This window comes from Myotis davidii, unplaced genomic scaffold (assembly GCF_000327345.1).
Source record: "Myotis davidii unplaced genomic scaffold, ASM32734v1 scaffold269, whole genome shotgun sequence".
NCBI classification, from domain to species: Eukaryota; Metazoa; Chordata; class Mammalia; order Chiroptera; family Vespertilionidae; genus Myotis; species Myotis davidii.
In genome coordinates, this window is record NW_006383008.1 from 6,259,079 (window position 1) to 6,275,418 (window position 16,340).

Below are 16,340 nucleotides of genomic sequence, written 5' to 3' on the forward strand. Positions count from 1 at the left end.
TCAGGCCTGGGCTGGGGGCAGAACCAGTGATGGGGGGAAATGAGGGTCCCCTGCGATTGGAGGGTGATGGGGGTCAACGCCTGAGGGCTCCCAGCATGTGAGAGGGGGTAGGCTGGGCTGAGGGACACCCCCAGACACACACACCCAGTGCATGAATTTCGTGCACCGGGCCCCTAGTTATGATAATGTATCAAAGAAACTTGTTTTACTCATATATGAATGCAATCCAAAAAGCATATTTGATTTGTGAACTTGAATTAGAGTTTTCGTAAAGTTTTGTAGTTTAAATTTAGAGTTTTGTAGTTTAAATTTAATTTTTTCATTATTTATCTCAGTTGCCAGTGTGTGTCAGTTTGCTGTCAATGCCACTTTTTTCTATATGGCAAGAAAAACATTGGTTTGCTCACAAGAATTCTCCTTTTTCTTTCTTATACCCAAGATGGAATCTCAGTGCTCTAGAAAATTTCCATAAATAATATCAACAGCAGGGGAGGACTCTGGTTTATGTGATGGCTTGTACTGAAGTATCCTGTCTCAGTGTTAATTATGTTTTTAATATAACCTACTGCAGTGCTTCTCAAATATTAGAATCACCTGAAGGGCTTGTTTAAACACAGATTGCTAGGCCCAACCCTTGGACTAAGTAATTTGGAGTTGGAACCTGATAATTTATATTTCTCACAAATTTCCAGGTGATGTTGATGCTTCTGAACCAGAGACCATCCTTTGAGAGCCATTGGCTTATTGCTTTTGCTGTTTTTATATCTGCTTCTTGAAACTCTTCTCTAGGCTTCTTGTGACACTCCCCTGGTTTGCCTGTCTCCTAATTGACTGATCCTTCTCAGTTTTTGCAGGTTCTTTCTCTGTTTGTGTTTGAAGTGCTTCAAAGCTCACTTTTGGGACCCCAGTACTTACATATTATTTTTTGGTGATCTCATCCAATTGATTGACTAGAAATACCAACTAAATGCTGATGACTGTCCCAAGTTCTTATCTCCTGCCTGACTTCTTCTTGACTCATGTTTCCACTTTATTTCTTGGTATTTCCACCCAGATATCTCGTAGGCATCTGATACTTTGTATGACTGAAACAGAACTCTGTGTTATTTTTTAAAAATCTGCTTGCTGAATTGTTTTTTATCCTTTATGAACTGTGTTGCGTAGTATACGTCTTCCTCTCCCCCCATTTTGCCTACATCCAAACAATCAGCAAGCTCTTTTGACTTTCACTGTAAAATATAACCCAAATCTGCCCATTTTTCAGCACTACCATCAACCTTATCCTCACAGCTACCCTCTCTTCCTTGGGCTGCTGTAATAGCCCGCCTACCTGATCTCTGTTTGTATATTCTAGCTTCCATCCAATCTATTTTTCACATAAGAGCTAGAATGAATTTTTTTAATGTGAAATTATATTACGTCTTTTCTCAAGTCCCTCCAATTGCTTCTCATTGCTCTTAGACTGAAATTCAGAGTCCTTATTATGGTGCAGAGAACCACTCAGGATCTAGACTCTGCCCATCTCTCCAGCCTTATTTTGCTTCACTCTTCCCTTTTCCAACTATGCATTGCCCACACTGAACACTATATCTCCAGGTCATTATTAAAATGTCTTGTTTCTCAACGTTTAAAATTGGAGTGGGGAGAGTGCATGTACATGTATATACACACAAATTACGCTCCTTTTCTTCTTAGCACACTTATCATTTTCTAAAAATTATATATTTTTCTTATATCTTCTTCTTTGTCTCCATTAATGAGAATATAAACAGTAAGAGCAAAGATTTTGGTTTGTTTGTTTACTTCTGTGTCTTGAGTGCCTAGCCTATAGAGATGGATTCAAATATGGTCCAATAGGGAATGAGGGTGTTTTCCCCCTTAGGGCCTTTACATTAGTTATTTCCTCTTCTTTGGTTGGTTCCTTGTGTGCCATTCATTATAAAGTTAGTAACCTCCTCAGATGCCTCTCCCATACTATCTTGCCCTAACTTTCCACTAATGTCTTTGTCACATCATCCTATTTTTTTCTACATGTCATTTTTTTAGAATATGATTTTTTTTTATTCATCTTTGTTTATTGACTGTCTTCTTTCCCTTCCCCTTTAATTGAAAGTACATTCCATGTAGATCAGGAACATTGTCATATTTACTGCTATATTTTTGATATCCCAGAGGCATTGAAGAAATATTGGTTTCAGGAGTAAACAAATGAGGTTCATTGTTCTCTTGGCATAAGCCTCACTTTCACCTCTTGAAAGCAGGAGACCTTACCCCATTTCTCCCTGCTTGCTGACTAGATCTTCCTCTTTGGCTTTTACTGATTGTCAAACTTTCTATATATCTACTATACCACAGCTTCTGATATAGGTTCCAACACTGCCCAACAACAGCCTCCTTCCTGCAACCAGAAGATTCTTTAATTTTCAGTTACCTTGCTTTTCTCTTGGCAGGATTTTTTTCTGTGTCATTTCCATGTCTGTTGGGGCTGAGCAAACCTGAGTAGGGCTTCCATCTGTCTATCTCCATTGCCATTCTTACTCATTTGTAGCTTCCCATGTTGGCAAAGCATATTCTATGAGGCTGCCTCCTCCAGAGGTTCTTAGTGAAAAGTAGGGGGATAAATCCTTTGTGCCCTCTAATCCCTCAGCTTGTTCCAGAAGGGGAAGGGGTGGTTCTTAGCTGCTATCATGTACTCTCATTTTTGGCTTTCTTCAGCTAGGGTTTAAAAAAGTGTTTTGTTGTTTTGTCTCTAATTTCTTCTCTATCTCACTGTTATACCATAAAGTCAGGGGTCAATTCTTTATATATTTTTAAATTTTCACCCTTAATATCTCTACATTTATGCCATTTTAAAAAATGAAGTCATTTTTTGATACTGCAACATGATGATTTATAAGAAATATATATTTGGGCTTTCAGATGACCAAAATAAAAATTATATATATATATTTGGTCTTTGTTCAGGGTTCCAGGCTCATAGCTTCCCAAAACCTCAGAATTTCTTAAGTGAGGAGAGCCATAAGGATGTCTTTTGTTATGTTGATGTGGTTACTGTTGGACCACACCTGAGTATGGGGGCTGGTTGCCAGGACAACCAACCTTATGATTAGACTTTTGGAACTTGAAGTCCCACCTCCCCGACCTCCATGGAGTGGCAATGAGTTGGAGGCTGAATCAGTGGCCAATAAGAAATGATTAAATAAACCATGCCCATGTAATGAAGCCTCTACAAACACCCAAAAGGATGAAGTTCAGAGAGCTTCCAGGTTGATGAACATGTGATTAGAGGAGATTGTCACACAGATTGGGTATGGGAAGTTCCCATACCTTGCTCTATGCATGCTCTCTGCTGTTCCTGAATTATATTCTTTTATAATAAACTGCAATCTAGTAAGTAGAATATTTGTCTGAATAGCTGCTCTAGCAAATTAATTGAACCAAAGGAGAGTATGGTTGGTCAGAAGCATAGTCTTGTAGAATTGAGCCTGTAAACTGTGAGATCTGTTGCTATCTCCAGGTAGTGTCAGAATTGAGTTGAATAGTAAGACACCCAGCCAGTATCTGAGAATTGCTTGGTGGTGTGGATAAACTTCCCCACCACACATTGGAATTGGTGATTAGACAGGCCGACATTTAAATTCTTTAAACATTGACTCTATGTGTCTAACCTCACACCTTTGAAGTTACAGCAGTTATTTTTTCCTATCATGTAATTCACTTTATATGTACAACCTGGGTGGGCATCTTGGACTTTATTATCATTTTTAGATCTGTTGTTCCACCATACTTATAAAATAGCTTATGGCCTAACTTGAGTCAAGGCTTTTTGAGGCATGGACTCTCATCTTACACGACTATACCTATTTTGTATTTTAGTGTTCCAAAAAATTGCTGTCGTAAGCATTGTGTTCCCATAGTTTTAAGTTGAAAGCTCAGAGTCAGCCATCATCTCAGCACTAGGTGGCACTTGTGCATCACAGTTAGTCATACATTCCTAACACAGTTTCTGCAACAAGTGCATGATCCACAAATAAAATGTTTGGAGTCCCTATGTGGACATTCCTGAGAATAGGAAAATGAAACAAGAGTAGGCCTAATGCTAGTTGCTTTGATGTATTTGTAAGTACATGGTTGAAGAATATAGTAAATTACTGCATAATCATTATTTCATAGTAATATCAAATAGGTAGGAGGGTCTACATCCATACCTTCTTAGCCTATGTTGCAAAGTTTAAATTTCATTTAGGATCTGTTTGCTATTTACCAAGATCAATTGTAGAGAAATGAATAGTGCAGCACTGGTTGATACCCAACTCCAAGTACTTATTGTTCTTTTGTAGTATTTAAGAAATACTTGGTTTTGATTTGTGAACCCTATAGATATTCACTGAGTAAAATGTCAGCATCTCTCTTTTACTGTTAAGAAAACAGGAGCTCAAAAACATTAACTTGCCCAGCATCATAACTAATAGGTAAACAGAACCAATATTCAAACTCAAGTCTGTTGGGTTCTAGAGCCCAGACATGCTCTTTCTATTATTTTGATAGTGCCAGGTTTAGCCAATACCCATTTATGTTAAAGCAACTGAATGACAAGTGCAAATTACTGATGTTGGTTTCTTTCTCTTATGAGAGGTGTGGAGTAGAGCAAGAATCTAAAGAGCAGCAAGGACCTGAGCACCGAGGGCTAGAAAGGGAAAAAGGGAAAGTCACCAAAGGAAAGACTGGCTACCAAATGTGTTGGCTTACTTTTGCCTAGCGTCGGTCCAGTTTCCTTTAAATAAACCGATGACACACAGGAGCTGAATAGTGAATTGGTACTGTAGGCTTTAAATCCTGGTTTCTCTGAATACTTACTGACCATATGATCTTGGGCAGCTTGCAAACTTGTGACTTGGTTTACTTACCTTTAAAATGGAGGAAGATTAAATGTGTCATTTTATGAAGCACATAGACTGGTACCTGGCATATGGTAAACAATAAATGTTAACTATTTGAGTGGTTTCATATATTAAGCAACATGAGAAATGTCTATAATTACCCTAGCAACAGCCAACTTTGTTATAGAAGAGTTTTGTGTCCAGGAATTTGTTCATGTAATTTTGGCTCATTTGAAGACTCCTCCTTCAAGGGAAGATATAGCTGCTACTTTCTGAGATATAATACAGATATATATGTACAAATTAGCATTCTTAACATTCTAGTGTTAGATTGCCTGGTATCAACCAGATTGCTGTTTACTAACCATATAGCTTTGGGCAAGTTAGTAGGCACTTAGTTGCCTACTACATAGAAAGTACATCAAAAATGAGAACCATATAGGGAGGTAGATTTTTTACTTAAGGAAAAATAAATAGATCCATTGGAAGTTGAAAGATTGCAGTAAATGGCACTTAAATAAAGTTCTTTACAATGATAGAATCCCATGATGGTTCTATTTTGTTTAGTTATTTTTATATTATGTCAAGTCTCAAACATTTATAAAAGTAGACTAGATTGAGAGAGCAAAGAACCCATGAGGGACCTATCAGTTAACTTCAATAATGATATAATACATGACCAATCTTTATTTTATAATTTTTTAAAAAATAATGATGTATTTTACGTGTCAAAATACATGCATTTAAAGTGTTACAGTGATATGTACAAATTACTGTGTAGCCATTACTATAATTCAGTTTTCAAACTTTTTTTTTGCCTTGGTAGTATTCCTCCTCCTCATTTACAGTTAATCCCTATTTCCGTGCTCAGCCCCAGGCAAACTACTAATTTACTTTGTATCTCTATGGATTTGCCTTTGTTGGACATCTACACTAATAAAAGAGAAACCCTTCCCATTGGCTAATCAGCGAGATATGCAAATTAACCGACAGCCAAGATGGCCGCCGGAAGCCGGGCAGCTTAAACTGAACATGAGGCTTGCTTGCCTCAGTGGCGGAGGAAACCAACGTTCCCCGCCTGCAGCTGCAGGCCTCTGAGCCTGCAGTTTAAGAAACTATGCAACAAATACCGCTAAACTTCAGCCAGCAGGATCACAACATTGTAAGCAAAGGCCAGAACCCTACTTTCAGCAGCAGAGGCCTAAGAGCTAGAGCCAAGCCTCAGAGCTAAAGCTGGCCCAGAATTAAAAAAAAAAAAAAGGAAAAAAGGAGCAGTTGGGAGCTTCAGTCACCCCCAGCCTGAAAACAGCCCTCAGCTCCTCACCCAGACTGGCCAGGCACCCCAGTGGGGACCCCCACCCTGAAGGGTGTGTGACCAGCTGCAAACAGCCATCATCCCCTCACCCAGGCTGGCCAGGCATCCCAGTGGGGACCCCCACCCTGATCCAGGACACTCTTCAGGGCAAACCAGCTGGCACCCACCTGTGCAGCAGGCCTCTACCATATAGTAAAAGGGTAATATGCCTCCCAGCACCAGGATCAGCGTGACGGGGCAGCGCCCAACCCCCCTGATCGCCCTGCAGCTCTGTGTGTGACAGGGGGCGGGCCCCCAACCCCCCCGCCCCCCACGGTCCCTGCTCTGTGTGTGACAGGGTAGAGCCATAACCTGCCCATCGGCCCTGCCCTGAGTGTGAGAGTGGCGGCGCCCCAACCCCCTGATCGGCCCTGCTCTGTTGGTGATAGAGGGTGGTGCCCCAACCCCCTGATCCGCCCTGCTCTGTGAGTGACAGGGGGGAGCTCCTCAACCCCCTGATGGGCCCTGCTCTGTGGGTGACAGGAGGGACCTCCCCAACCCCCTGATGAGACCTACTCTGCATGACGGGGTGGCACTGCAACCTTCCCATCAACCCTGCCTTGAGTGTGACAGGGGACGGTCCCCCAACCACCCAATCGGCCCTACCCTGAGTGTGACTGAGGGTGGCATCACAACCTCCCAATTGCCCTGCTCTGTGCATGACAGGGGGCGGCGCCCCCACTACCCAATCAGCCCTGCTCTAACTCTGATACCCTTTTCTACTTGATTTCATTAAAAAATGAAATGTTTGCCAAGACCTACTGCACTGATCTCATGAGTCACTAATCAGTCACTACTCACAGCACGCAAAGCTCTAATTACACACAGGAAAGGATATGTTAGAGCCAGAAAAAGAAGTGGGAGAGTTGTACCCGTAGAATAATCTTTTACACTGGCATACTGCAGGTGGGGTGGGCAGCACGCAACGCTGCCCGCGGGATCTGGGCCTCGGATCCATGACCCAGCGAGGCAGGGCCAGCAGCGCCTGACGCTTCCTGCGGGATCGGGCCTGCTGTGGGCGACCTGAGGCACCCAGCATGGCAGGGCGGGACAGTGACATCCGCCACCCACCCCACCGCGGGATCGGGCCTGCCATGAGCAACCTGGGGAGGCGGGGCAGGCACCGTGGGATAGGGGCTGCCATCTGCCACCCGGGGAGTGGGCCTAAGCCAGCAGGTGGTTATCTCCTGAGGGATCCCAGACTGTGAGAGGGCACAGGTCGGGCTGAGGGACACCCACCCCCTCCCCGCCAGTGCACAAATTTTTGTGTACCGGGCCTCTAGTCCTATATAATAAAAGGCTAATATGCAAATTGATTATGCTATGATGCACACCGACCACCAGGGGGCAAACGCTCAATGCAGGAGCTGCCCCCTGGTGGTCAGTGCGCTCCCACAGGGGGAGTGATGCTCAGCCAGAAGCCGGGCTCATGGTTGGCAAGCGCAGAGGCAGTGGTGGAAGCCTCTCCTGCCTCTTCAGGAGCGTGAAGGATGTCCAACTGATGGCTTTGGCCCACTTTCCATGGGGAGCGGGCCAAAGCCGTCAGTTGGACATCCCCCAAGGGCTCCTGGACTGCAAGAGGGTGCAGGCTGGACGGAGGGACTCCCCCATCCCCTGCCGAGTGCATGAATTTTGTGCACCGAGCCTCTAGTTTCATATAAATGGAATCGTATAATATGTGGTCTCTCGTATTGGCTTCTTTCACTTAGTGTAATATTTTTTAAGTTCATTGATGTGTTAGCATGTATCAGCAGTGTTTCTTTTTCTTGACAAACATTTTATTTTATACAGAATGCCACATTTTGTCTGTCCTTCACAATGGCCAATCTTTTATCTACAATTTTATTCTTTTCCCCTCCCTGTCTAATGCTACTGAATTATTCAAAGCTATTTTTAATTCCATAAATATGATAGCTTAAAACATTGATTATGTTTCTTTTTATTTTTTCAGACCATTTTCTCTCTCCTCCTCCTGTCTCTTTTATTTCTTGTCTTCAAGAATCTTTTTTGTTTGCTGTTTTGGTTTTACTTGAGAATGAAGAGATGTGTAGATCATAAACTTTCAAATATAGAGACAAATGTATTTCATTTATCCTCACTTTAATAAGTCTTTCAGATTGGCTTTAGTGTTATATGTTGGACTGGATTTGCTTGTTTCTAATTCTCATGGTGTGTGTTTTTTCTTTTTTAACTTAGGTTGTTGGAAGAGGAGCCTTTGGGGTAGTTTGCAAAGCTAAGTGGAGAGCAAAAGATGTTGCTATTAAACAAATAGAAAGTGAATCTGAGAGGAAAGCTTTTATTGTAGAGGTAAGATGAGATGTTATTTCTATTGTATAGTTTTTTACACCTAAGATACTCTGAATTTAATTATGAAAAAATGTTTCTCAATTGTCACTTCTCCATATACTTGAATATCAGCTATTTGGATGACTAAGGGTAATGCCATAGGAACATTTTTTCATTCACAGTCTTCATTCTGATTAAAAATAAGGGGGAAAGGAGACTTAACTAAATGAATTCATCCCTGAATTAAAATATAATTCAGATCTGTTTCAAGACATCAAATTTAAATTTTAAAATAGAAAAGAAATACTATTCTCTCCCATTATCTAAAATTAAGATAGGAAATGCATTCATTTTGACTGGATATTTTTAGAAATTTGAATGAGATTATTTTAAGGAAAAATAATTTCAAATTTGGTTTTTATCATGTAGCGTGAACATTTACAACTATGTTCTTTTATAGATACACTAGAGGCCCAGTGCACAAAAATTCATGCACTCAGGGGTGTCCCTCAGACCAGCCTGTGCCCTCTTGCAGTCCGGGGGATGTCCACCTGTCGGCTTAGATCCGATTCCCCACAGTTGGACATCCTTCTGGCAGCCCGGGAGCCCTCGGGAATGTCCACCTGCCAGATTAGGCCCGATCCCCTGGGGAACAGGCCTAAGCCTCAGCCAGACATCCTTAGCACTTCAGAGGAGGCGCGAGAGGCTCGCAGCCATTAGCCCAGCTTGTGGCTGAGCGGAGCTCCCCATGTGGGAATGGATTGACCACTAAGGGGCAGCTCCTGTGTTGGGTGTCTGCCCCCTGGTGGTCAGTGCGCATCATAGCAACCGGTCATTCCCAGTTGTTCCACCATTAGGATCAATTTGCATATTACCCTTTTATTATATAGGATTGATAGAGAATTTAATAATCATGAGATTGTTAAATTATCAGACTTATTCTCTATTAACTTTGTACATTAAATCACAGTGTTTCACTAAATCAGTGGTTCTATTGCTTTTTAACCTTATCAGCCAGTGGATAAATAGTCTCTATAAACCTTCTGAATTCATATCAGTGACTTTATTTAATGATAATTTTTAAATGTACTGCATGATATTTTTAAATGTGTAACATTGAGAAATGAGAACTTGGTTGTGATATGATGAATTGGATTTTGTAATTAATTGAATGAGTTAAGAAATACTAATGAATGGTTTGATAGTATCATAAGGAAAGATAATCTCCAGTAGTATGCTCCAGGAATCTGGCCTCAGCCTTGCTTACTCATAATTTTTGTTTATAGTTTAGATTAGGTCATTGATTATATACTCTTCTACTGACAATTTCACAAAACTAGGTAAAAGCATAGGTGTTAAATGCTAGGAAATGAGAGTAAAAAAGATTATAATAGCTTGGGGAAAAAAATTTAATCAAGGTTATACATATGTGTAATTTAAATTGTCAGTTCTCTGTATACTCTTACTAAAAAAAATTCAGTTCCTTATACCTTCTATCAAGTTTTCTGCTTCTCAGAGGCAGCTACTTTGAGCTCATTTCTTAATTTTGTTTGGTGTCCCCAATCCAGAGACTCTTTATTATACCTTCTCTAAAGTATCCACACCTCTAATCTTAGGGATGATAAAGAGCCACTAAGCTGTTTGAAGTCAGGGAGAGAGTTTTTTTGGGTCTAACTTTCAACCCATCTCTCTGTTCTTTTATTAGCTTACTTGCTTATGTATCTCATGCTACCACCACTGCCCAAACTTTAGGAGGTTTTGTGAGCTAAATCTGCTTACTTCTCATTTTTTCTCATTTCTTTTTAAGTCTGCTTTGTCAGTTATTGCTAGTCATTTGCTTTCCAACTTCCAAAATGTTTACAGTCTGTTCATCCTTCTGAGTTTATGCCTTAAAAAAAAAAAAAAAAAAAAAACTTTACTGTCTTAGTGGGATTTTGAGAGAGAGCAGGAATAAATGCTTGAATAATCTGCCAACTAAACCTCAGTGCTAAATGTTAACAAGATGGTATAAAATAAATGTGTTTATGTGTAATAAATGAATATGTACAACAGATAGTGTTATCAATACTATTAGGACCAAAGTCGTAAATATTGGCTGTAGAAAAGTACAGCTTTCTAGTTGCATATCGTAAAAAGGTTTACTTTAATGAACTTCATATGAGCCAACAGTATATTGTAGGTAATAGAGAAGGGAAGGACGAAGAGAGGCGGGAAAGACAGAAAAGAGAGAAGGTAGAGAAGAAAGGCAGCAAGGAGCAGTTTGAGGGGACATATTAATAGAAGTTTGAGATGTAAACAAGAGAAATGAATACAGCCAAACTCCTCACTGACCTCAGTATGAATCATTGGATCAGGGAGGATTAAAACTGGAAGTAGGGAGACCAGCTAGGACAAAGCTGTAGTTGTCCTGGTTGCTGGGTATTTAGCAGCTCACTTAACCCTCTCTGATCCTTATCTTTAAAGATACCTCATCTTGCAGAGTTATGAGAATTATACAATATCTATAAAGTGTCCACCAGGGCCCAGCGTAGAGTAGATAGATTATTCAACCATAGCTATGAAGATGATGATGACAACCATAAGATGGCTTTTTCTGGCTTCAGTAACTCAGCCCAGTGCCATCTCTGGGATGCTGTCCTAACATTTCTGGGCAAGTTAATTTCTTCTTGTTTGTACTTGTTATGCCTGTCTATAACTCCTGTTATGACACTTTGCACATTGCTTTAATTATGTGTTTACATGTCTATTGCCCAACTAAACTGGGAGATCTTTAGGGCAGGGATTCTGTGCCATTCTGGGCAGGCACTTATGACCATAGTGCTGCAATGTAGTAAACAGTGATTGTTGAATGATTAATGTTTTGTACAACCTTAAGATTTTAATGATGCTGTGAAATCAGTTCCTCAAAAGTTAGCACTTTTTAAAAGAAAGCTTAATTTGTTACAGCTTCGGCAGTTATCCCGTGTGAACCATCCAAATATTGTAAAGCTATATGGAGCCTGTTTGAATCCAGTAAGTTTGTCACCTTTCATTGTCAACAGTATAAGAAATTACATGACAGATGTGTAGTTTGCTGTTATATTATTTGGGGGGAGGGGAGGATTGTACTTTATATATTTGTTTCTAGCCAGTATTATTGAAGGAGTTGTCTTAGGTGTTCTTATCCAGTAACCTCATCTTATGAGGCTTACGCTATTCTGTGATGGCACCTATTCATTAGCACTGGAGAAAGCCCCAAAGATCTTGTGATTATGTTTTTACATACCTCTCTACTCTTAGACAGTGGGTGCCTAGACTGACAAGGTTTTAGATCATAGATACCTTTTTTTCCCTGAGTACAGCCAACCCCCTCACTAGTGCCATTTACGTAGGGGCCAAGAGAATCTCTTTTAATGCATTTATAAAATCAAAAGTTGAACTAAGTTTTCTTTCAAGTCTTCTGAGATAGCTGTAGCTCTGTGGTTAATTATTCTGGCATGATTCCTTTAGGTGTGCCTTGTGATGGAATATGCTGAAGGGGGCTCTTTATATAATGGTGAGTGTCATTAGACCTGTCTGTATCTAGTAGAATTGAAAAGCTTTTAATATAAACTGTAAGGTTAATATTTTTCACATTTACCTTCAGAGTTCCCAAAGGAGATAATTTAAAAAAAGAAATCTGCTAAAGATTAAAAATAAAAAGATAAGACACTACAACATTAGTATGTAAAATTTAGAAATGGAAGTATATGTACCTTTTAAAGTGATGGTCCTTTTCATAATATTAGAAGCATTTAAGTAAAGTAAAATTTGCTTTTAAATAGGTTTTAAAATATCTTCTCACTTTTCTTTTTGCCACTCTTAACTTTGAGCCTTCCTATTTTAGAACTCTTTAACCATACTTCCATTTCAGTCTGCTTTATTTTGCTTTCTTTACAAAAAATAAAACTGTGAAAACTCATTTTCAAAACATTTTAATTAGAACAATGAAAGAAAAATGTATTATTAACTAGTTACCTTTATAGAACAGAACTCTTTCACTCTAAGAAACACCAACCATATATGTAAATGTATCATCTCTTGTTAAACCATTTATATAAAGCAAATTGTTGCTTTTTATTTTTCAAATTAACATTACTTTATATAAATTTTTACGTATATTTACTGCCTATGTTTTCATCATTCTTAATGGGTATACTCCATTGTTTTATTTGGTTAAACTATTTCTAGTCATTAGCTATTATAGAAACTGTAATTGTAAACATTTTGATTCACATTTTGTCTCCTGTACTACTAATCTATCTCTCATAATAGTGTATATCACTTTGCTTATAATTTATATAATTGTGTGAGATACTTTTTATTAATATAAAAAAGTATGGTAATATATATTAATTTGACTTCAGTGTATGTATAATTTAATGGAAGTGCTATAAAATGGTAGGTGCTTACGTGGTAGTTATACATTTGAAATTATTAGATGTTTCTATCTTTTTATTTAGAAAATAATTAAAAACAGGACTGGTAGGAGCCTGTATGAAAAAGTAACCAGTCATGTGTTCTGATAGTGCTTGCATTCATTTTGTATCTTTTGTTATATGCAATAAAGTTCTTTTTAGTTTGTGCTTTTCTTTTGCAGTGCTGCATGGTGCTGAACCATTGCCATATTACACTGCTGCCCATGCCATGAGTTGGTGTTTACAGTGTTCCCAAGGAGTGGCTTACCTTCACAGCATGCAGCCCAAAGCTCTAATTCACAGGGACCTGAAACCACCAAAGTAAGTGTCTCTCTCTACCTCTCTCTCTATCTCTCTTCCTGTCCCTCTCCCTCTCCTCACTCCCTAATTCAAGCTATAAGTCGCACATGAGCTCCTCTTCTTTCTTCCCTTTTGGCTGGCTTAAGAGTGTTTATTTTTACTCAGCATCAGTTAGTAATTTATCTAAGCTTGCATTTTAAAATATATTTTTATTGATTTCAGAGAGGAATGGAGAGAGAGAGAGAGAGAGAAACATCAGTGATGAGAGAGAATCATTGACTGGCTGCCTCCTGCATGCCCCCTACTGGGGATCGAGCCTGCAACTCTGGCATGTGCTCTGACCAGTAATTAAACCATGACCCTCTGATTCATAGGTTGATACTTACCATTGAGCCACACTGGTCAGGCTAAGCTTGCATTTTAGAATGTTGTCTTTAGTGGCATTTTTATTTTAGTTGAATTTTATTTTTAATAACTCCTACCTTATATTAGCATACTTAGAATCTTTTAGCCTATCTTATTTGTGCCTGCAGTATATATTGTTGCCTCTAGGCAGTTTCATGGGAGCAGAGACGAGTCTATCTTGGTCCCTTGGGTATCCCTAACAGCTAGCACAATGTCCACATATAGTAGGAAAATTTACAGAGTGGTTATCATTTACCCTTTCATAGGAAGGCAAAAGGGCAATTCTGGTATCTGGGTAGAATTTGAAAATATTCTGGATTTTTCCATTTTGAGGATTCTGGGACTTTGAAAGAACTTCAAAATTCCCTAAGTAGCCCTGACCAGTGGTGTTCAGTGGTTGGAGCGTCAGCTAAAACACGGAAAGGTTGAAGGTTTGATTTCCGGTCACGAGCATGTACCTGGGTTGCAGGTTCCATCCCCAGCCCTTGTCAGGGAGTTTGCGGGTGGCAACCAATCGATGTCTCTCTCTCACATCAATGTGTTTCTGCCCCCCTCCAAAAAAAAAAAATCAATGGAAAGAATGCCTTTGGATGAGGATTAAAACAACAAAAAATCCCTAAGTAAGTACTTTAAAAGGCTAAAACTTTTTGTGACAGAGGGAGAGTCCTCACGTGTCCTTCCCTCTCTCCCTCCCATCTCTGACCACCATAAAAGGTTTTCCCTAGGAAATCAGTCTCAAATATTCCATTCTCTTAATACTGTTTCAAAGTAGCGAAGCGTCCCTTCTGAGTATAACATGTCACTGTCGTGTCTAATCTGATATAGGTTTAGACTCTTGGAAACACGGTTCTCACTAGTGTACTGTATTTCTACGCAGAGGCTTAAAGTGATTTCTTTCTCCCCAGGTCCATGGTCAAATAATATTTAATGACACTTCTATTTTTTTAATTTGACTTCTGAGGCTGTTGGCTGTTGTCTTAGCTACCTATTTTGGCTAAGTGAAGAAGAAATCACTTAGCCACTTAGCTTTTTTCTTTTTTTTCTGGTTATGAAAATTGAGTCCTCCATCCCCCCTGTATTGAGTTGAATAGCAAAGCAAAATCAGGGAAATGATAGCTCTTTTCCAGCAACAAATTGATGATTCAAAGGATACAGACACAAAGCATCAGGCACAAAGTATCCTTTTCCTGGAAGAGCCAGAAACATCAGTTGCAAATCCCTGAAGTATTCCTTTCCTTCTGTATTAGAGCATGTTTTGGCTTTGTAATAACTGCGTTATTAAACAACATACATGAAAATATCTCACAAAAGGAAGGAAGTCGTTTCAGTTTTCTAACATTTTATATTTCATAGTTACACAGCTTACATGACTACCTTCATTCTCTATCTACCCATATACCAAAAATCCATAAATTTTAGGATTTTAATTTTATTTTGGCCCAGAGAAAACTAGTCAGGAAAGATTATGGAGATAGAGATGGAGACATCAAAATGTGGTTCTAGCAATTTTCCTAAGAGATCAATTAATTTTTACTGATATTCCTCTGAACTCTTAAGTTGTCATAGTGACCAGGTAACATTTCACAGAAGTTGAATGGTGACATTTTGCTTAACCCTTTCTATTTAATATACCACAGATGTCTCTTCTTGTAGAATCAAACATGAGTCTTGCAACCTATGATTTTATTATTTTTTTAACAGTTTGCTGCTGGTCGCAGGGGGGACAGTTTTAAAAATCTGTGATTTTGGTACAGCCTGTGATATTCAGACACACATGACCAATAACAAGGGGAGTGCTGCCTGGATGGCACCTGAAGTCTTTGAAGGTAAAATGACAAGCATGATGTGATTAGTAATCTGTCTTATTACCAATATGTTCATGATCTTGCCCATTGTTTTATTTCGATATAGTACGTAATTATAAAGTATATTCTCTAAAGTCTAAGGAGGTATTAAGTAAACATAGCCTTAGATCTTAAATCTCATAGCAAGATTTAAGTTGTCTAGCACCTTCTATGCAAGTTCAAGCATATGTGCAGTTGATCCTCATTCTCAGATTCCCTAATTGTAAAATTACCTGTGTGTAACCTTTAAGTCAGTACTCATGGTGCTTTCATGGTTATTCATTGGCATGCATAGAGCAGGGAAAATTTTTGAGTTCCCCAAAACACATGATTCCTGCTAAGGTCAAACAAAGCAGCACTTGCCTTTAGCTCTCATACTGTGACATTTTTTCATCTCTTTAGTGCCAAGTTTTTGTTCTGGGTGTGTGTGTGTGTGTGTGTGTGTGTGTGTGTGTGTGTGTGCTTTTTGTTAGTGATTTCACTGTTTTAAATGGCCTCCAAGAATAGTATTGAATCGCTTTCTAGTGTTCTTAAGTATAAGAAGGTTATCATGTGTCTGGCAGAGATGTACCAGCTAATCTTCATTCAGGTATGAGTTATAGTGCTGTTGGTGATTGAGTTCAATATTAATGAATCAACAAACATATTCAATAAAGTGTCTTAAACAGAAACATACATATTATGTGTTGGTCAGTTGACAAATCTGTTATGAAGAAGCTCACAGGAAACTACCCCTGTATTTCCACTAGGAGAAAGTGATTCAGTGTTCACTAATTCAATGTTCACAGCAACTTTATTGAACATAAATACCAGGAATAATGGGAATTAACTGCTT

At 39.3% G+C, this 16,340-nt stretch overlaps 1 protein-coding gene across 4 annotated transcripts in view; it reads left to right on the forward strand.

Annotated features, from left to right (window-relative positions):
* MAP3K7 (mitogen-activated protein kinase kinase kinase 7) overlaps positions 1-16,340 on the forward strand; it is a 64,764-nt gene that overhangs the window by 9,459 nt on the left and 38,965 nt on the right. For all 4 annotated transcript variants that reach the window (XM_015557687.1, XM_006778248.2, XM_006778246.2 and 1 more), the window contains exons 2-6: positions 8,431-8,541; positions 11,467-11,532; positions 12,010-12,055; positions 13,139-13,277; positions 15,363-15,487. In XM_015557687.1, the coding sequence (XP_015413173.1) occupies positions 8,431-8,541; positions 11,467-11,532; positions 12,010-12,055; positions 13,139-13,277; positions 15,363-15,487 (487 nt within the window). The remainder of the gene's footprint in view (positions 1-8,430; positions 8,542-11,466; positions 11,533-12,009; positions 12,056-13,138; positions 13,278-15,362; positions 15,488-16,340) is intronic.